Below are 23,227 nucleotides of genomic sequence, written 5' to 3'. Positions count from 1 at the left end.
CCCGGAAAGACCTGACCAGACTGAAGTCCGTGACCAAGTCGCTTTCCTGTTCAAAATCTCTTGTGAGTACTTAGCAAAACTCAGAACACATCTCTTAGTTTAAATTCATCTAATTCAATCTATTTAACCTAAGTAGAACTGCCTCCTAGCTGTCACCTGTCATTCTAGCTGCAAAAATTTGTCACTTGTCATTTTGAAAAAGTGTGCGTTTAAAATTTACAAAACCAAAAACGACCTTTACTAAATTACTCATATCTCCGCAACCGTTTGGGCTAGAGACTTGCAATAACTTTCATTTGGAAGCTGAGATCCCAGGCTTTTCTAGGACCCCAAAACGGTAGAGATAGTCCTTGCGGTTCCTTTGTAATAGCGCTCGGCGCATCCGCGAATTTTACCGCGATTTGCAATTTCTTCACATGTAAAAACTACTGCTGTTTGCTTTCCATTGGCCAGAAATTCGTTTAACCTGCTAACTATCCCTGCATCATTGCTAGTGTGAGCCTGGACTAATATTAACTAGATACCACTCACCCTGAACCTCTATAAGGGAATTAAAAGCAAATTTAGCATATTTCTCATTCATTGCCAGCACATATCCAAGCATTGCCTGTGTTTTCAAAACTCCTATCTGTTTTCTGTAAGCTTGCTGGGATTGAACTGAATTACAGTTGATTGCATTTCTGAGGACTGTGTGTTTTCCTTCCATTTCCTTGCATTGCATAAAGAGGGGGGGAGGAAATAGCCCGAGAAAAGTGATTACATTGTCTGGTTGAATCATATTGCGTATTTTCTGTACTACATTCATTGAATATTGCATCCACCTGAGCTACATAAAGCATCCTCTACCACATTATACTTTTGTTCCTATTTACCAGTGTGCTACCTTATCCATTTCAGGTCAACTCATTAGTCATTATAAAGAAGTGTGCTAGTGCCAGATTCTCCGTTGTTAATATTTACCATATCAGATTAAGTGTGATATTCAATTATTAATTTATTATAAAGTGTGATATATATATTTTAATTTATCAAATAAACCTTTTAAACTTGCAAAACAGAACTACTTCTTGGCTCAGTGGGGTCAGGGGGATTCCAAGAGAGGGGTGTTATACAAGGGTAGTCATCCAGGACGCATGAACTGGACCTAAAGATATATCCATAAGGGTTTTCATTCAGTATTCTAGACTAGGCGTTAACTTGGCTGTAGTGCTGAATTGAATCCTCTTACAAGACTGCCAGCGTGGGCTTTGGCAGCCTACCTGGGTAAGGGCGTACATCCCTGACAGCTTTATGGTGAATCAATAACAGGCCAAAGGGCTGACATTTCATTTTCAGAAAAGTGATCCATGGAGGGCCAATCAGCAGGCAGTGCTTATCAGCCAAGGGAAGGACATCCTTTAATGGCGGAAGAAGGGGCGGAGGGAGGAGTCTGGCCGGAGAAGGCGGCAGGGTCAATGCTCGATGGTGGCAACTCATAATTAGAAATCCAATGCTTCCTGCTATCAACCCCATCCTAAATAATCAAGCAATCAATAAAAGCAGAAAGCAGATTAAGTCATCCTGCCTGACGATGCTATTTTCTGCCGCAATCACCGCCCATAAGCCTGTCTCTCAGCACCGCCGTTCTATATGTGCTTTCACCTTTCTTGGAGCCAGCAGGAGCGCGTATAGCGCGCCGCCCACATAAAGTCATTACGCTGCACGTCTCCTGCGCAGATTTTATAATTGTGCTGATTCCCCAGTTTCCTGAATGCATGCTGATGTAAGACCGCGCGTGTCAATAACATAAACGCCCCACCTTCTGTAGAAGGCAGCGCAGTATGACCTGCCAGTTATGTACAACACTCTCTATCCTAACAATTGGTCTTGTACATTCACTTAAATGATGGTTTCACTGTGAGCTTGCAAATCATTTGGGCCAGGCCGCAAAATGCACTAATTGACAAGTCTTCTGCGTAAGCAACACGATTAAGGCCTCGACACTGCATACTGAAATCTAAGGCCCAGGTACACAGTATGAATATTTATGAGGCAATTTTAGCACAAGCGTGGTATATACCCTGCGATGCTTAATGATATGCAATGAAATGAACATTCTGAGAAGAGCAGCAAGGGTTGAAGGTCAACAGTTGCATCAAGATGTGTCAAAAGCACAAGGGGTGGGGCAGAGCTGTTCGTGCATTATCAAGTGCATGGGTTCAGCGCAGCTGAGATAGATTTTAAATGGAATAGAATTAATTTTGAAGAGACTGGGGGGGGGCAGGGTTGAAAATAAGAGAGCTTTTGCAGAATCATCTTTTTTAATAAACTATTTACCTGAGGGGCATCACGTGGGATATTCAATACATTCCCAGTCAATCAGGTTATAAATGCAGAGTGCATGTGCTTTGGTGTAGGGGGTGCTATCTTCACCTTTCAGAATTATTTAGTGGCAGAAGGGACTCTTCAAATGGACTCCTACCTCAGTTTTAGGGGGGCTAAGAGACGTGTAGATGTCAGTATCAAACGTGTTATGTGTAGTGCCCAGGTGTCATTGGCAAGACTTCACGGTACTGTATAATTGTCCAAAAGTGCAGTCGTTGCACACTTCTGGTATTTGAGAAAGCAGAGTCTGGATGAATGGTGTGAATACACATTGCCTATTTGTGAAAACTAGCACGTACCTTAACTCGGACATGGTCTAAGTGCTTTGAGAGTACTACATTGGTGAGATGGCACAGTAAAAAAACAAATCACAATAGTATTAACAGTAATACTGTGTGAGGTTGGTTTGCAGGGGTGCTAGGATCTGGCGCTGCAGCTTGATTGCGCTGAGGTAGGCCCAGATGATCTCTTCATGCAGTGACTTTTGCAAAGCGGGTAAGGTTTCCAACATGGGGTTTCACCCATGCACCGTGGGCGATACCCATGCAACCAATTCCAGGAGAAAGTGTCTGAACTAACTCGTTTCAGCTGTGTGTGCAGGTTGTGCATAGGAAGGATGGCACCGAAGATGTGCTCTGTACATACCAGTGCCTTAAGTGACCCTGTAAAATGAGCCTGGGCTCATCAAGGTGGCGTGGCCTAACTGTGGGGGGTCGTATGCAGGCTTGTTAGGCCACGCCCCCTTGACGAGCCCCTGCTCAATGATCTACAGGCACTCCGGCCAGGCAGCCTTTTGTAGACAGCAGCACCCTCTCCCACTGAGGGAGAGGTTGCTGACCTCTCCATTTATTTGCTAAAGGTTTGCCTGGCAGGGGACGCGCCTCGCCTTTACAGCCTTAATGGTGGTGCTGCTTCTCACCAGGATGGAGAGGGAACATGTCACCATTTAGGTTAAAAAGGTGAGGCCGCTGGAAGACGAGGCCTTTTTTCCTAAAGCCTGAAACTCCTGCCAATGAGCTACAACTTAAGGCTTTAGAAAAAAAGGCCTCTGCTTCCATCGGCCTCACCTTTCTTCCATAACGGTGGCAGCAGCCCACCGGCTTGAAGGGATGCCTGGCAGGTGCAGCGCCACCATTATGTATTAATGGTATTTTTTTCTGAAGCCTGCAGCTCTCGCAAATGAGCGAGAGCTTCAGGCTTTAGGGAAAAAAAGCCTTGTCCTGTAGTGGCCAGGCCTGTCGGGGGAGATTAATACGCTCCGACAGGCCCCGCCTCAGAATGAGATTTCCCTTGTGCCATGGTTTGGTTTTCTTGTTATTTTCAGAGTATTTAAACATTTTAACATTTCCAATTAAAATAACACCATGTCACTGAATTAAGGACCATCACTGCCCGGCAAGTTTCTGTGACTACAAGCAGGGATTCATTTGGCTACCCATGACGCCTTCACTTTTTCTCCCAGGGCCTTTATAGTAAACTAGTGTACAGGCCAGTGTACACGGGCCAAAGTATTGGTTTTCATTGACAGAGTAGGAACATTACATAGCTCAAGCTGACAGCTCCCTCTATTGGTGACAACAGGCGAAGCTATGCAAATTAGACCATCTTCTTTTTGTGTGTCAACAGGCGAAGCTACTGCATCAACAAACATACAATGAAAAACATACATATGGCCTTTTATTGTATAGGTAGATTGAAAGCAGAGGTGGCACGCTCTGCAAAGTGGCGCTTCCTTCATATTTTACTAAAAATATGTGTGTATTTAAAAGAAGCAACTATAAGGATGTCAGACCATCGCATACTAAATAGACAAAAAAACGTGCATTTTTTTTATTTAAACAGGGTCCGCTTTAAGAAGCCCAACCGAGGTTGCTCATTTGAAGTAGTGTGTGTTTCGGTGCATACCACTTTTCCAGTGTGACCCAACCCTACTCTGGTGGGGCACTGCGTCCCTGCGATGTGTCATTCCATCTGAGACATGTTTAGCTATGGTGCCCATTAGTGCAACTGTGGCACGATGACTTGAGGTGTCAGTGGGCACCACTGACTAGGACCTGTACAAAGGCTGCATTCCCCGAAAGAATAACCTTGCATCACTGCCTGGTGGGCTGAGTGGCCCCAAGGGTTGTGTCCACAGTCAACAATTCTTTGTTCATGTTTGGACGCTGGGATTATAATCAAATTCCACAAGTAGCAGGGCCAGCTGTTTAGCTTGAAGGAGGGAAAAACCTGTTAAGCAGTCCAATACAGCCCCTTGAACAGCCCAGCCACACCGACCAGCAGAGCAACACGGAAACTCCCTGGGGCCCTTTCAAAAGGAGCCTTTTGGAGAAGGGCCACAGGGGGCATACCCTCAAACCATGCGCGCCCCCTCAAGCTCGTGTTTATCTGTACTCTTACCTTACCATAACAACACACACGATCTGTGTTCCAATCAATCAATGCAACGTGCCCGAGATAAATCAGGAATGCAGCCACACACTGTGAACATATTGTAATGCAGGCGGCACTGAAGCCGAATGAAGGTGGGAGTGTGCGAGGCATTCGCGTTCAAAAAAGTTAGCGCCTAAGAAAAAAACGCAACCAACGTAAACAATGCGACTGCGCTTATATTTACTATCTATCAACTTAGCATCTGAATATCCATTCCGGTAGCAGTCACCACAAACACTCGGTTGGGCTGCTGAGGCAATGGTGGGCAGATCAAAGCACATGAGCGGGTCCTTATCATGCAAACGCCGCTGTTAAATGCTAATCAAAGTCCCTGGCATTGTTTGAGGGGAGACGAACAAAAAACAACCCACGGGAGAGATAGAGAGGAGCTGGGCTTCTTACCTCCTGCTGATGACAAACGCCGCCACGAGGATGACCACCAGGACCACGCTGCCAGCGACTGAGACCAGGAGCACTGTTGGGCTGGCACCGTCGCCAACCATGGCGGAGGGAACTGCGAAGGGAGAGAAAGCACGTCAGTCAGCGTGGCTTACTGTGCACCCGGCCAAATATTAACGAGCAACGCGGCTGGTCTTGTGCACCAGTTGCTGCCGCCCCCATCGTCAGCCACCAAGCAGGCCACTGCAGATTCTCGATTGCCAATCACTCATCACAATCCAAAAGTCACATGCACGCCTTTTTCTGAAATGGTACCAATACGTTGCAAAACACGTACTTTATGGGATGTGTACGTTAAACCAGTATATTCTCTACATTCTGCGTGTATCTTCGTTAGCTCGGATTTAGCCCATGGGAGCAGTGAATCAAAAGTAAAAAACCGGGAGTAGCAACTAACATAAAAGTAGGACTAACTTTTCAAAGTGGCTGTCAAGGCACTAGACTTCAGTAGCAGTTGGAGGAGAAGGGGGTTTAAGTGTTACTGTTAGGGTGACCAGACGTCCGGGTTTTCCCGGGACAGTCTGGGTGAAATCACCTTGAAACCCCGTCCGGGGTTTGCATGTTTGGGGGGCTGCGGTAATACAAACCGTAATTATTTTAGACACTTTCAGCATTTTGAAGTTGGGGGTTGGCCCGAACCCCCAACCTCTCAGGTACAAGTCAGAACACTTACTGACTGTGCCGCAGAGACTGGCTTGCACATGGTCGTCCAGCAGACGATGTAATATCAATTAGTGCTAACGCTCGTCTTGAATTAACATGCCACGATTCACAGACAAAACTGCACAAATGAGATTATAAACAGTTTATAGAAAGGAGAAGTGCTGGAAATATGGTTGGGGGCTGGTTGTGGGGGCTTGTTGGGGGAGGGGCGGCAATTGGTGGGCTGCGATGGGGTAGTCCCTCTTTTATGTTGTTGGCCGTCCCGGTTTTTTGTTTTGAAAATCTGGTCACCCTAGTTACTGTTCAAGTAAACACATATTATAATTAATTTATGACTAATTGATCACAAACTAACACTATCTTAAGTTGTAAAATGCAGCATTTCTTCTGTGCGAGATTGTGCATTCCTGCCAGCTATGAAGACCTACTACCAAAAACCAGGACCACTGCAGTTTCCAATTGAAACATAATCTCGACAAAGGGGGACAGAGCTCCAATTTCCGGGACAATCCCGGCAAACCCGGGACGCCTGGTCACCCTATTTATAATGTATTGCAGGATCCTGTAGGGCATGTGGCGAGGGGTTATGCATAGGACAGCACAGTGCCGGGAGCAGGCTGAGGCACACTCACAGGATCTAGGGTGTGAGGGGGAAGCAGGGCATGCTCTGGCGGCAGTAAGAGGTGGCACATTGTGCATCCCTTTGTGGCATAGTTACATGGCATTGCTCCGGAGAGGCAAAGGGCCTGATTTACAGAGCAATTTTTCATGGGGAATTTCTCATTCAAAAAGGCTTTTGTAAATCAGGCCGCAAGTGTTTTGTCCACAGTCACATACTTCTTTGTTCATGTTTGGACGCTGGGATTATAATCATATTTAACAAGTTGCAGGGCAGCTGTTTAGCTTGAAGGATTCAAAATGCCCTTTGCCATGTGCCAATAACATAGAACAGCAGACTCTACGCTTACTCCAAAGTGGGCAGCAACTGCTCCAAAGTGTAACCATCTATATGGTATTCTAACTGCAAATGCTCATTCTTTTTTAAACATTGGTGGTAAAATGTCCCTTGTAAAAGAAAATGTAGCTCTGATTTAGATCTATGTGCATTGTGGGTACGCAAACATCCCCACCGGTGCGGACACAAGACATGTCGGGCATTTAATAAATCATAACAAGTCAAAACTCGAAATAAGCTGCTTTCGAATGGCCTTCCCATGCCCGATGAGTAGCACTGTTTTGTGATGCCGCATTGTGCCTGCGGCAGGGAATACAAGGTACAGCATGACCTTATTCCCACGGATCGGGCACACGCCAATGAAACCCAATGTAGCCTTCTCCTGTCGCTATTCCCTGAATCCTGAGTAAGCCAGGTGTCTATATGCTCATCTCACTTGCTGGAGGTGAACAGTGCCTCCCCCACCCCCCAAACCCCTCCAGAGGCTCAGCAGCTCCTGGGGGTAGTCTCTCAGTGCTGCAGAGTAGATCAACAGGGCGTGCTGCATAAATGGCCTCGCTGTTCCAGAGGACCAAGCGCACTACAAATGTGCAACAGCGGGCACGCTCCAGAAGAGGGATGCGTGACCAACTGGGAATAGACACCGCAGTTGAGTTCCGCTCAGTGGTATATCAGATGCATCGAATGAAAAAACCCTCCCTCACTTTGAGTGAGGTTCTGTAGATCAGCTCAGGGTGTGCGTGGCCCCTTCTTGTGGCACACATTCCTATTGCAATAGGCTGTTTCACATTGTGCTGCACATCTCAAGAAAGATGTTAACTGCAGGCATGACAAAAACGAAACTCCGAGCTATGCACGCATTACACACTATTACTTCATTATATTAAAAAAAACACAAACTGGGCTTTGAAACGTGTGCCCTCCAGGTTCAGGAGCGGACATTGCAGCAAATAAGTTAACAAACTTGATTCCAATTCTGAATTTAAAAAGTAGAGCTGTCCATGACCATCAGAAACATGGACTGGAATTGAAGGATTAGCCAAGATCCATGCTTGCGTGATTTGTCCACTCCTATGTATACAGTCTTCATTAAACTGCAGTGGGGATGAGGGTCTGTGGCATTCGGGCTGGGGGAGTCATCTATGAATCCAACTAAGGATGCTGCTAAGGAACTCATCCAAAGAAAAGAGCATGCGGGCGGCTATCCCTCGGTTAGTTCTTCCAAGCCGGTGCTTGATTTTCCCATCAGGGGACGGTCCTCTGCCTCTTTGCTTCTTACATTCCCTCACAGACCTTTAGTGCATGTTTAGATGCAGCGTTGCTGTGTTTTGTGCTCGTCAAGCTCGTGTAAACAACAATAAACTGGCATTCCACACCCACCCAGGAGCAGAACTGTCAGGTAGGAGGATCTGGCCAGAATACATCTGCATAACTCAAATGATCATAGGCAGAGGCGCGCACAAGGAGTGCGCTTGGATTCAGTGGGAAGGTTTCGCTCTGCAAGGTGGAAAAGGACCAAATCATATCAAGAGCAATGAATGAGGACACAACTTTTATAAGACGGTTGCATAGTGAAGCGACGCACATGTTCACTGCGCCACTTTTACGCTGTATGTTGACACAGTGTAAAAGCAGAGGTTGTGCAGCAGTTCTGATGAATGTACAGTAGGCGCCAGCTCATCACAGGAAGAGCATAGGTGAAGAAGAAAACCATGGCAACGCGTGTGTTTGCATGCTAATCCACGTCACTAAAAGCAATGTATTTCTTTTGCACTTGTATTGGACGTCCATGGGTCCTGTACTTGATGTTATTTTACCTTATATATTGTTTTATATTATTGGCGTTTTATAAACTGCTACACTGCAGTACATTTCTCGCTTCAAAGTACAGAACAAAGGCAAAACCCCGCCATTATGGGGTGCCTGGTTGAGCGGGTAGGGTGCGGCCAGAAGTGAGGGATGTGGGCGGATGCTTGTTTAGGCCGGCCCCACAATAGGGGACCGGCAGGGCGGCTACACTGGCTTAGGCGGCAGAGGGAGGGCACAGCGGCGCCAGTCCTGGGGCTTAAATAGAGCCCTGGGGGGATGAGGAGAGCATGCGTTCTCTGCCTCGTCCTGCTGTCGCTGTCGTGCCTACACCCCGCCTAGAGCCCGCAGAGCCGCCTTGGAGTCTTTTCCCATCCCGCCAACCCTGTTCTTGAGGAGAAGGGGGGGCTAGGCAAGTGGGGGAGGACCATCGGGACCCTTTTCCAGGTGACCCAGACCCAGATTGGGACACGGCAACTGGAGGCTCCCACTGGGGGATGGGTCGGCAGAACCAGGGGGGGTAGCTCGGCCCGGTAGGAAAGGGGGGCTGCCTCCCGGTGACACCTTCCCTGTAGGGCATGCCTCCACCATGCGATGCCCCAGTAGGGCGGAGAGCCATGGGTTCCCCTGGACCACTTGCCAGTATACAGACATTCTGTTTATGTATTATGGATATAATGTTTTATATGTAATGTTACATTTTGAGAGTGCATTTATTGTATGCTATGACAAAAAAAAAGGGGGTGGTTTTGGCATTCTGCTTTCACCTGGGCATGCCCCCTTGCTCAGCACAAGACGGTGATGGAAGACGGGGGGGTCATTCCGAGTTGGGCGGTAAGGGTTTACGGGCACTGGTAAGGAAGCCGGGGACCGCAAAGGACGTCTGGTCCATTATTAGCGCCTTCCCCATTCCCATTGAGCCCTATGGGGGCTCAAATGGGAATGGGGAATGGTTTACAGAATGGGGACCTACTGGGTCCTCCAAGGTCGGAATGACCCAGTAAGTCCCCATTTTGTCTACCCAGACCCGGACACGGGTTTGGAGGCAGCCATGGTGCTGATAGCATCATGGCTGCCTCCAAACTCGTAATGACCCCCAGGGTCTTGTTAGGAGACAATCACACAATCACAGCTAGACCCGTAGGCTGCTTTCCTGATTTATGTTTGAGGTGGTAGTGCATTTCTTTTAAACTGAAAAACATATAGGTCACGTCTTACAAAAATAGCACATGCCAGCATTTGCCGTGTAGGTGCTACAAAACAATTATATGTGCTCAGCCTGAAAACAGGCGCAAGGCACATTCTCGCTCTTTGCCATGTTTTTGCACCCTGGGCTACAATGCCCCTTTAAAATCTGCTATCGCAAAACCAACGGTGCACTTGACGCAGGAATATTGGCCCGTCACAATCAGAGTATGAGTGCTTACCTGTGTTGGTTGAAAACTCAAATGGGGCACTGAACTCTCCATATCCCGCGGCGGTCCTGGCCCGCACGTGAAACACATAGGTTGTAAGTGGGTTAAGGCCTTTGATATCTGCGCTGCGGGATGTCGTTTTCACAATTCTATAGCTGCGCTCATTCTGATCCTGAGTAGAAAACACACAAAGAGTAGGGTAAGTTTCATCAGGTTCACTATTGCGCACCTATAGGCTGATCATGCATAATGTTGTACATGTTTTGCAATTACTACTGATGATAACTATACTTTAAGACATATTTCTTTAAGTGTAATCCAGCTAAACACAAAAAAATGAACAGCTATAAAAACATTTAAAAAAATATGTATGATAGAGGTACAGATGAAATCGGGGATTGTGCCAAGAAAAACACTTTTAAAAAACTGCCCTAGTCAGAGAACAAGCATGTAAAGATGCTTTCATTCCAAAACACATAAACATGTCTGTGACAAATAAAAACGTGTGCTTTGAAAAATGTCTTGTATTGAGTTCATGATTGATCTAACACTACAAAACTAGACATTATACAGGCTAGATTATGATTTCAAATGTACAAACTAAGCCACAGTAGGACAAAAGCTTGCAAAAGAGTAGAGCAGTCAAACACAGGAACAACATGTTCAAGAGATGTAAAGCGATGGACAGTCCACATTCTGTCGTTATGCCAACACTCAAAGTATGATGCCATTAGTTTCCAACATTGTGAATAACTACAGAAGAAAACAAGAACCACGACATTCAATAAATAGCTAATCCAATGTTTGGGAGTTTGTAGTATTTTGATGTAAACAAGAAATAAAGAAACGCATTATAGAACTACGAGTTTTGTGTGAGATTGGTCACTCTGGCATCAGTCTGCTGCTTTTCTGATAGACTAGAGGCGATTAGAGTTTTAGATATGGAGTTCAGAGTTCTCCTAGAGCAGGGATCTGCAACCTTTGTCTCAACAGATGTTTTGGACTTTAAGTACTATTAGCCCTACAGCAAAACAAGCAAGCTGGGGGTCGTAAGGTAGCAGTGCGCTATTTGATACCACTAGTTATCAGAACTGTGTGGTTCCGCTGCGTTGGAAACCTTCCACTGGTGCACCCTAAACAGCACCAGGACACATGGAACATCAAACAATAAAATGAAGGTAAACCCAATGCGCAGTTCCAAGAAAGTGTTCAAGAAAGTCCAAGTTGTAGAGCACGGTCATGTGCTTATGTGCACAGTTTATTAGTCATAAACAACCGACACGAGTTTCGACCAATCTGGTCGTTATCAAGGCCTGTATCCAGGTGATAAAATGGCAAATAATCAAGGTGATTAGTGAATGGTGACTCAGGAAGGATATCACCATAGATAAATCTTTGGTGAGTCAATTGATGTTAATGTCTGTTTAGATTACCAGAGCATCTATGCTAAACAGACATTAACATCAATTGACTCACCAAAGATTTATCTATGGTGATATTCTTCCTGAGTCACCATTCACTAATCACCTTGATTATTTGCCATTTTATCACCTGGAAACAGGCCTTGATAACGACCAGATCGGTCGGAACACGTGTCGGCTGTTTATGATTAATAAACTGTGCACTTAAGCACATGACCGTGCTCTACAACTTGGACTTTCTTGAACACTTTTTTTGGAACTGCGCATTGGGTTTACCTTCACTTTATTGTTTGCTGTACTATTAGCCCTAGCCAGCATATTCAATGGTGAGGGATCACAGGAGACATAGCCCAAAACATCTGGAGAGCCGCAGGTTTCAGGCCCTTGACCTAGGGTATCAACAGGTTTGAAAATCTATTGTTCTAAATTGAGACTGCAAAAATAGGCTGTATGCGTCTTACCTGGCTAGAAGCACAGGGATGGAAGCTGTATTATTTGCTCATTTGGGAACCAAGTACATTTTTTGCTTGTTGGGGTGGCTGGTTGGGTCTTGGTTGTTAGCCTGGAAGAGGGAACGTGTGTCTATAGAAGATGGGGATTGCATGGGAATAAGATTGTCTGCATAGGACATGGATTGTTTCTAAGGAAGATTTGATGTTTGAGAGATAGATAGTGTGTTCTTAAGGGAGCTGTCTTAGTTGCCTTCATGGGCGACGGGCTATTTACTCTTACAGGAAAATCATTATTCCTGTAGGAAAAGGTTGCTTGCTCATATAGGAAATGGGGCACTTTGAGAAGGGTGGTTTACTCCTATAGGAGTTGGGTCATTTCAACAAGGCATGTGCAGGTTATCTTTCTGGGGGATGGATTATATGCTACTAGAGTAGTCGACGTATTGGTCATATACCAGATTGGTTCTCAGATGGAAATAGGAGGTGGACAGTGTGCCCATATGGTTAACGAATTGTTCATCCTTACGGGGCAAAGCTGTCTTTTTACTTATACGCCAATGTTGCATAAACGTTAAGTTTAGAGAATTTTAGACACACTCAGATCCTGAGAAGAAATAGTTGTCCATTTCATTCTAGCTTTGCTTTAGAGAACGGGTAAACGTTAAACCTTTGGAAAATGCGGGAACAAGACTGTTGCTGAAAAAGCACCTTTTACTATTACCAAAGGGCAATGTCAGAAAATCAGGCAAACTCGATTTTGTGAAGAGCCTGTACTTTTTGCAGTTCTTATTACTTCACAATAAAATAACAGATTATCTTCCAGGAAAGAGAAGGTAATTGTCCCTGAATGGTCCCTTTACCTGCCAATCTAGCATACAAATGGCTCCTCCAGTACACAAAACGCGAATGCGATTTGTAGAAATGATGCCTTTACCGACCGCGGTGCTGGAGAATGCAATTTTCTTCTCAGAAATCTATTTTTTAAGCACAGTCTACTAATAGCAATCAAACCAATCCATCAACTTGCAAAAAAGCTGTTCTGTGGATGAAGTACTATATGACGTATAAAACTGCTTTCAGAGACGGGAGGCCAGTTTGCATTAGTGGTTGTTCCAGCTTTTTAGGTTGCACTACTGCAGTATAATAAAACTGCTTGTTGCGGAATTAAAATATCTACAATCCAGCCTCAATTCTGGAGGTTGTTTGACCCACAAGCCGGAAAGCAAGAAATGAAAACCCAGTAACATGATCAAACAAGCCATTGCATCGCTTACCTTCTCATAGTACTTGACTTCATATTCCAGGATGACTCCATTGGGGCGCTCGGGCTCAGGCCAGGCGAGGGATACACTGTGCCGCGTGATCTCCTTTGACTGGAGCAAGGTGACTGGAGAAGGGGCTGCCAAAACAAATGGGGGACACGTCATCTTATGTTTACAATCATAGGCTCTCGTCCGTCATACTATTTATCCCAAACAAAAAAATACACTATAGCACTGAGAATTCTGTTGTGGAAATAGCTGCAAATTATTGTTTCCGGGAGGGAGTGAAATGCACAGACGCCCCAGCGTGGGAATTTCTTTGTGGCTGAGTGCCAAACCTTAGCTACATTAAAGATCATGGTTCTCAATGGGCTACAGAAACGGAGCTCTGTTGGGAAGAAACTTGCAATACGTTTCAGGGGTCATTGTAAAGGTAAGTTAAATGCTCTATTATCCGTCAAGCCTGCTACCCCCTCCCCACTCCAACTCCCAGTGGTTGCTCTCATGGGTCTCCACGGGTTCCACATTTCGTATCTCCACGAGAGAGGCCACCATACACCGTACAACAAACTGCTTTTTAAAATGCTTCCAGAAAAGGTCACCAGCAGAGGATGGAGACTGTAGACTCCCATATGCATATGCAGGCCATTGACGTTTGGGTCTCAAAGGGAATAAGCCTGCATTGGAAAGTGCAGGGGTCTGCACTTTGAAATCAGGTCCATTTTGCACACTCCAAATCGTTAGAGGTGGGTAGGAGAACCACAGGTTTCTATTAGTTAATGGTTGGTTAGGAAAATCAGTAGAGGCACAGCCTGTCTCCCGGGAATATTGCAAAATCTATCAAGGAGCCCCTTGTTCCTATGCTGAGCACGCCAATCATGTTTGTCCCAGCACAGGATGGTTTGCATCCCGGTTTTTGGTTCACTCTGCGTTACTATCACAATGCGCACCAAAATAACGTGAGTCCATCACGCATCACCCCTCTTTACTCATTATGGTAATTCAAGACTCTGCCCAAAATAGGTCTAGTAACTTCACCAGCCGAAGCATGTCATATTTACTGTCTGCCCGGGTGGGCACTAACTAATCCTCTTCGCAGAGAAAGCAGAAGCCTTGTAGGATCATGAATAGTACCCCTACTCAACATTGGCGATCAGGAATAAGGTGTGACGGGCCAACAATATTCCCAAGTCCATGTTCGACTACAAGTCAACAGCTCTCTACTGCTTATTGGCATATGGATCTGGTGTTGCCATGTGGTGGCTACGTTAGCATGAAGCATTCCCCATTGCTATTCCGACCCTGCCAAATTGCCACCCTCAGACAATGTAAGGTGGAGCCACCCCTCCACCCCCCCCCCCCGCGCCTCCTATCAGGAGACTCTACAAGAGACTACTGCACATGTCATTGGAGGATTGGACCACCTGGCAGTAGCCCCGCCTGCAGCTCTGTGGTCCATACCACCTCTTTGAGTAACATGGAGTAATATTTATTTTGTCACAACGTCATTGCAATGATGATAGTCAGTCGTTCAATCGTTCCTTATGCTTCATACTTTGGCTCTGTACCACACACTAAAACTTAAGGAGAAGACTTTGCTAGTGGACATTTTAACACATCTAAATAATTGCACCAATGTCAACACCGAAGAAGGGCACAATGTGGAATTGAACTGTGCTGTGTCACCCACCACCAGCCTTCACTTGTCTGATGAAGAAAATTTGATTAGACTGTTGGTCTTTTACGGGGTGTAAATAGATTATGAATAACCTTAGTTGCCTTAAAGAATAAGAACTACACCAACAACATTTTATTTTGATTACTGATATTATATATATATATATATATATATATATATATATATATATATATATATATATATATATATATATACATATATATATATATATATATATATATATATATATATATATGACAAGAATCCTTCAATGCGACGGTAAGAATTGCTCTTTTGGCAGGGGATCAAGGGCCTTCTTTGGGAAACTATTTTTCTCCATAGATGCTTTATCCCTGACTCCCCTCCAATAATCTTACCTATGCACACTGGTGCGACGTGAGAATATTTTCATATATTTGAAAATGTAAACCAATCTCCCTTTTAAGCATAAAAGAGGCATGTGTGTGACATCAGCAATACTAAGTTGTTGGAGCCACTAGATGGACAATGATTCACCAGGTTCTTGTGGGGTGGACAGCAGCCATGGGGACCGTTACACCATAATATCAATGCTGATCTTTCTACTTCACACATTGCGTGCGGCCAACACATGATGTCACGGATGGATCTATAACGTTCCCAAAAGGCCAGCCCAAATAATTACACCATTGCTTTGGGGTGTGTGTCTTTGTACCACTCTGGAAACGCAGGAACAAGGTGCCCTACGGTAATAGCACAAAACCAAGTGATTTTATAGGAGAGAAACACTTCCGTTATAGCAAGCTGCTAAAAGGGTTTGTCCTAAAGCACATGGGAGATTGGCACATGACGTCATGGGCCTAATTTCAGGGGGGGCAAGGGTGTCCCCCCCACACACATTTCGTAACACAGCATGTTGTTCCCCTCATTTGGCAGGGCCTCTTTCCTTTAGATGCCATGTCCCCCCCAACATTTTGAGCAAAGTTACTCCACAGCTCATTCCTTCAATAAAGACTGTTTAAAACTACAATGTGATATCTCTTCGTGTGATATCTCATCCTGTGAAATCAGAGAGGCCAGCAGGTGTGTGATGTCTCTTGCACTATGCCTATGAGGCTGGTGAAATAATGCAATTGCTGCTAGTGTGCCCAAATGGTGCAGAAAATGTTTACCAGCGTTTGGAGTTTAAAAAAGCTATGAATTGAGACCATGTAGCCTTTAAAGTGAAGTGAAAAGTGCAGTTTAGCCGATTAAGGATTAGGATAAGTGACGTTTTGGGGCGCTGGCAAGGAATTATAAGAGAAACCTGACTATCCTATGTTTAACTTTCATAAGTGCTGACTCGTCTTATTTCTGCTTCCTCGACAGATCATTTAGTTTGCACATGTTCAACATGTAATCATCACATCCATTTATTTATTTTAAAACACAAGCTTGAGCAGAATCTCAAAAATAAATACATTTTGTGAAACTCAGGACAAAGAATTGTGCAAGAACATGGCTTGAAAGCGCACAGCTGCCTACTTATTCATTAAGAATCAGAACGTGTGCGAGAAAGCAGAGCAATCCAACACACAGTATCCCATATGCATTACAGTGAATATTTCATCCGAAGTATAGTCGATGCAATTACATCTGAAGCATTCCAAAAATGGTGGCATGCATATTTATAGCACCTAGAAGGATCGCTGGAGCGCTACTTAAGAACAGACGTTGGTACTGGGGCAGGAAGCAATTGGTCAAAAAAGTGCGGATGAAAAATATGATTTTCTTCTATTTTCTTCCCGTCAACAAAAGAGTACAAATAACTTCTGCAGTCGCTTCTCCTGTCATTTCCTACTGCCACTAAATTTGAAAACATCTCAGGTAAAGGAATCGCCTGAGACAGCAGCGTCCCTTTAAGCACACATCACAGAATACATAAGCCTGTGAACACTGCTTTTCAGTAGGCCGCTGGGAGGCGTTGAAGTTTAATTACAGGCTGGCGGCAGGACACACACTTCCTCCTTGGACGACACACCGTAATAAATTCACTGCACTGCCTGGGAAACCGGTCCCTGAAGATGGATGAACCTGGATGTCCGGATGCGCGGATGTGTGGTCACGTCTACAACCAGAGGCTACCAAGCGTCTGACAGTCGCTGCTACAAAATGTGGGGTCCTACTCGGGGACAGGAATGGGGCACGCCGGAAATGTTTATTCTTGTGTAACTGATCTGTCGTGTATAGACAAGGATTGGAGATGACTTTCCCAATGGAGTGCATATTTTGTTTTTGTTGTAGAATAGAAAGACTGAATAACTTGCAGAGGTAAAGCATATTTCATATAGTCACATGCAAATTAGCCAATCTGTAATACTGAGATAATGCACAGCCTTATTCCACGAACAAGCCAATAACAGCAAGGCAAACAAATGTATCCACAACACAACATATTTAGAAGAAGCGGGCATGATTGTGCACATGCTCACCATACTAACATTTAAATCTGTGCATTCTGTGTATCTTGTTTTTTCATTCAATAAACTAGCTGACTTCCTATGTTTTTCCTTCTGTATTTATAACACATTTGTGGGGGCAAGGTGCACCATTCCAAATCTTGCTGACATTGCCACTCAATCTATAAGCAATGGGTGTTAAACTTGTTTATGACAACACCACCACTATCTATTAACAATTTGTTTGTGGCAAGTGCAGGGCTTTAAATAGACGAGAACTGGACAGGGCTCAGTCAGGGCAGTTCCCAAATATTGCCCTTGAGCCTGTGCTTTGTCGGGGCTCTCTGAACTGACCACCCTCACCAAATGTCTTTAATCATATGAGTGGCACTATTGCTCTTTACCAGTAGATGTCACCTTCAGTAATGTTTATAATCACACATCAGTTAAAGAAATGTGCAATCAGGTACTTTTCAAACAGGAAGGGGATATGCAAGAATACATTCTTTGATTTGTGTCACACATTGTATTCAAGTATTATCATTAGAATGTGTTTAATTAGTATGTACGAATGACATGGTGCACTGACCCCTTTTGATCTAATGTTTTGTTTCTTATTTGAATATATTTATTTTGGCGAAAATATTTACACATATTAACCATACTTAAATATATATTTTAAACCAAAATGTGTGCCTTTTCATTGCACATAGGTGTACTTTATTGGCTCGGTTATGTCACTCCTTTAATTGTACATCCAACTATTCTTTCAAAGCTTTATTAGCTACTCAGGATTTGAGGCTACGCAAGATCCTTTTTAGGTCCTGCCCCTAAATATTTCATCACAGCACATGGAAGCCCCCCACCCCTCGCTTTCTTATCCCACTTAAAGCGCTGGGTAAGTGACTCCAGGAAGTGTTTTACATTCTTAAGATACTCCTGCAACAAGAAACATCCCATGAGGGTATTGTATGAATTTCATGATTTTAAAAATGCTAATATATACAATATAAAACAGTGGAATCCCCTGTGTATTGTATCACCACTAGGATAGAGGTTTAAAATCACTTTCCCTGTCTCAGCTTCACAGATCTCCAAACAGGACGAGAAATCGGTGGCTTTGGATCCAAAAGATAGAGAGGTCTGTGGCTTACAGGCATAGTTAACGTAGCACAATGGATCCAAAAGTTAGATGTCTGTGGCTTGCAGACAAGGTTAACCTAGCTGAATGGATCGAAAATATGGATGTCTATGGCTTACGGGCATGGCTAACAAAGCTCAATGGATCCAAAAGATGGATGTTTCTGGTTTGCAGTCATGGCTAACATAGGTCGATGGATGTCTGTCTGACAGAAATGGCTAACATAGCTCAATGGATCCAAAAGAGGGATGTCTATGGCTTATGGGCATGGCGAACATAGCTCAATGGATCCAAATGATCGATGTCTCTGGCTTGCGGTCATGGCTCACATAGTTCAATGGATCGAAAAAGATGGATGTCTGGCTTACGGGGATGGCTAACATAGCTCAATGGATCCAAAAGATGGATGTCTATGGCTTACGGGCATGGCTAACATAGCTCAATGGATCGAAAAGATGGATGTCAACGGCTTACGGACATGGCTAACATAGCTCAATTGGTCCAAAGGATGGAGGTCTCTGGCTTGCAGTCATGGCTAATATAGCTCAATGGAATGAAAAGATTGATGTCTGGCTTACGGGCATGGCTAACATAGCTCAATGAATCGAAAAGATGGACGGGTATGGCTTACGGACATGGCTAACATAGCTCAATGGATCGAAAAGATGGATGTCCGTGGCTTGCAGTCATGGCTAATGTAGCACTACCTTCAGAGCAGAGTAAATGCTTTTGCTTAGGATGTATAGAACTAGTAGCATACATGGTAAAGGAGGAAAGGGCTGTGGGATTCGCACATGGAACTTCAAAGTGATTTGTGTTTGTGGTTGAAAAACCATTTCGTCCCAACTAAATCTCATGGGAGTCCTTATGAAACGTTGCTATACAGCAAACTTTGAATTAGCAAAGGGTGTTGTAACCTCCAACCTGCAGACAGCCATTACGTGCAATGGGTTTCTTCGAAGTAAGCTGATCAAAATAAATAGCAAATGTATACATTTCCCAAAACGAATTTGGATACTGGCTTGTAATGCATATAGTTTGTGGAAAGTCCTTCAATGAATGGAACCAGGAACACTGAAGCTTCAGACCGAAGGTGTCGACCTCCATGCCCAATGCCTTCACACACAGTAGATTTGAAAAATATCGAATGTTAACGTGCATGAGATCCATTTGCCTGCATTTCTGAAACAAGCCAAAGGGTTGGCATCCGAAAACGCATGTGCTGATGTTCCTTCTTCTGTCCACGGCCATTGCAAGTCGCCTGGAAGTGGTAGGGCCAGAATAGCGTGATGCCACGTGGTCGGCCCACCTCAAATTGCAGGCGGCAGCGTTCGGCTCAGCAGCAAAGTCACCGCCTTCAGTGGTGGATGCGGGCTTGAAAAAATGATCTGAGCCTCCCGGAATCGGCACATGCTCAATATAAATGCAAATCATTTCGGATATTGAGGCCTCCAGCCTGCGACCTTCACGGCCATTAGAGACGCTGCTCAGAAAAAAAGAGACAAGCGACATATGAGATCTTAGGGAGTCACGCTTTTGGAGCAAAGATTCCACGTTTAGCTTTACTGTCTCAGACTGCCACCTTTCTGGCGTGATCTCTCTTTCAATGTCAGTCTCGCAGACAGGGATGGTACGGAGTGGACGCGAGGAAACATGGTGAATCAAGGTGTTGAGCATGAAATGTGTGACATGGCCCGGACACATAATAGCACATCTCGTTCCCCCTGGCTCATACGGAAGACGGTTTGCTCTCAATTCCATAGCGGTGACCTCTCCGCTTGACGGCTAGCATAAGAATCAGGCTGGCTCCCCTAACGCGTGACAGATAAGGCCTAACCCACCCAAAGTGAAACCGCTCGGTTAATCAGCGCCACTCTGGGGGCAGACAGGCAATTTTCTCGCCGGGCGATCTGACAATTACCAGGATCTGACACTGACAGCAGCGGATTAAAGAAAGCGTTAATTGCATGTGTCCCCCTTCCATTTTCAGGCCATTCTCAAAGCTTGCTCCACGATAGGGATGAAGCACCTTGCGCTTGGTGAGTCAGGAGACTCATTGCAGCAATACAGAAGATATTACCCATGGGGTGATGGCGTCAAGCTCATCAGATATGTACCTTCATTGCCTTACTCTCATTAATCCCTCATTAGCAATCAAATGACAAGAATGGTTTTCTCCTAACTGATTAGAGACAGTGTGCTGAACACTACATCTGATCTTTTCTTCCCAATCAATTCTGAGCACCTTGATAACAGCTAGTATTAATGATGCCCAATGTAATGGACCTCTCCAGGATAAAAGGCTGATTCCGTCCTGCAGCTGGATTTCAAATTTGTGAAGTCCAGGCTGGCCCCATGTTGGAGCCCCGCCATAACTCATGAGCGAGATACCTGCATAAGGTAAGGTTAAGAATATGATATATTAAAGGAAGAGGACTTCTGTTTGTTCACTTACATAATTATTGCTGCCACTATAAGCACCTTTGATCACGTGGCTAAGTAATATGTGAACACACTTCTGTTTACGCATGTTTGCCGTAACCTCAACAAGAAAGAATGGGATGCCTGCTCCGCTCCCTCCTATAAAAACGAATTACAAATATGACTGCATGTAGGCACACATTCTTGAGTGTGCGCGCCCCTGGTGCTTTAATCCTGACGTGGCATTAGGCGCTTGGTGACCACGGAACTGCACAACAGCTGGACAAAGAGTGCACACTCCTAGAATGTTCTTGTACAATTATAAAGACCAGGAGCTCAAATCCATTTTGATTTGTTCATATCAAGTTATCTGTGACTACAACTCCCACAATGCACTATTTTATTATATAAAAGCCTATCACTGGGAAAGTGGTGACCAAGTTACATCGAATGATCTCCCTACTCTAATATGAGTAGTCAAAATACACACTTCTTTGGATAAAAATATCCTGCACAAAGGGAAGTCCAGTCCTAGGCAGGAGAAGGAAACCCGACCACCACGTTTACTGCATACTTCTCTGCGAGCAGGGACCCCTGGGCCACGCAGGGTGTCCGGAACAACATCCCTTTAACAAGTTAAAACACCCCTGGCCGAAGACTTATTTGTTTTACATGAGTGCTCTGTTCAAAGATTAATTTATTTTACAAGGGGGAGAAGACACAGTATGTGAGCCAAGCGACCCCAAAAGCCTTTCTCCGTTTCCTCTCCCTTGATGTGAGTGCAGCCATTTTCTTTCTGTTCACTTCCGCAATAAGCCGCTATTAAACACCTAACACTGAATTTATGGCCGGTGCTTGCAGGCCTTTGTGGTGGCCATACTGGGAGAACAGATGCACAGTAAAACTGCCCCTGCAGACGCCATAAAGTAACCTCCCTCCCCCAGCAGGGCCAGCTCAAGGAGTCAATGGAAACAATCGCGGGGCTCCAGAGAAACAGGGGGTCCCGGGGAGGGGACGAACAATTTCATTACTGGCCCAAATTTAAATGGTAAAAAAAGGACCCGGAAATAAACAGAGGTCATTAAAAAAAAAAAAAAGAACCTTGTGGCCTGTGGGCTATCACGAGTGAAACCAGGTTTTTAGGAGGACGTGTAACTGGAGCTCATGCACAGAAACCCGGGCTTGACTTGAGATACACCTTTTCTTTTACAAAGGGGGTGGCCCGACATAGCACCCCTCCCCACCGCCCCCGCCTCACTGCTCCTAAACTTAAACGAATTAGAGTTGTAAAGAGAGCTCTGAGTGACCTCGCCACAACTCAAAACAGCAGCGCGGCGTGTCTCTCATAAGGCCGGCCTTCTTCCCTGCACCTTTAATTGAACTCTGTGAACAAAATGCTTCTGGTCTCTTAATTGAACGGACGATGCTGCTGGCGGGGTGGATGGTAAGCACTTCGTCCCCCAGGGCCAGGTGATTAAATGGTTTCCTTTCATTAAGGCGGATTCAAAAGAAAACAGTTTTAACAACAGCCTGGGCTACCAGAAAGAGTGCTGGAGACTTTGAATCGTTTGTAATCCAAGCAAGCAGCAGGAGCTACACCGATTGGAAAAACTCGAATTAATGACAGACACAGCCCTAATTGGATTCTCGTTCAGTGGGCCTGTCCGAAATTCAAAATCCAAGCACCACTTAATCATATCCCACCACTTCTTTCCAAGGCGTAGTTCACGTGTCAGTGACCCTAAATCACGCCATAGAGTTGGATATGGAGGTACTGTGATGGAGCAGACACGGTGGAAGGCAATGCCAGGGCTGTCCGTTGGCCCATTCGTGCAAATGCGGCCGCCATTTTGAAGAAGTGCACAACCCATTCAGAGAGTGCATTGGGTTCTTACTTGAAGCACACGTTTTTATTTTATGGTTCATTTTCTGTCAGAATTCTAATAAATGAGCAGAATTTCTTTGCTGCGGGAACCAGCTATAATATATTGACCAGTGACTAGCTGTAACATATGTCGGTCACAAGAACGTGTGCACCTCAGCAAGGAATATGGTGGTTAGATGTCCTAGTTTTGAGGGTCACTGTTTTTCACAAGACGCCCCCTTGTGCCCACAAACGTTTACAAAACACGTCACATCGTTTGAACGCTGATTCTTATTAGAAAACTGCACCTACAAAGGGCGAGTGCAGGAAAGATCGCCCAGGCAGGGAACGCCTACAGTGAAGGAGAGACAGTCTAAATGGAAGCATTTCTTATTGCTGTGCCAAAAGGTTTGAGGTGCCACAAAAAAACCAAATGGAAAAAAGAGAGGAAGGACTGTGCAGAGAAGGGGTGGTAG

The 23,227-nt window shown here is 44.9% G+C and overlaps 1 protein-coding gene across 1 annotated transcript in view; it reads right to left on the bottom strand.

Annotated features, from left to right (window-relative positions):
* EPHA4 (EPH receptor A4) overlaps positions 1-23,227 on the bottom strand; it is a 192,509-nt gene that overhangs the window by 51,025 nt on the left and 118,257 nt on the right. The window contains exons 6-8 of the mRNA XM_069618223.1: positions 13,243-13,367; positions 10,108-10,267; positions 5,200-5,311 (exon numbers count right to left, since the gene is read on the bottom strand). Of these exons, the coding sequence (XP_069474324.1) occupies positions 5,200-5,311; positions 10,108-10,267; positions 13,243-13,367 (397 nt within the window). The remainder of the gene's footprint in view (positions 1-5,199; positions 5,312-10,107; positions 10,268-13,242; positions 13,368-23,227) is intronic.

Source organism: Ambystoma mexicanum, chromosome 10 (genome assembly GCF_040938575.1).
Source record: "Ambystoma mexicanum isolate Mex_15411 chromosome 10, UKY_AmexF1_1, whole genome shotgun sequence".
Lineage (NCBI taxonomy): Eukaryota > Metazoa > Chordata > Amphibia > Caudata > Ambystomatidae > Ambystoma > Ambystoma mexicanum.
Note: the sequence above shows the minus strand (reverse complement) of the source record. Positions and strands in the feature narration are given on the sequence as shown.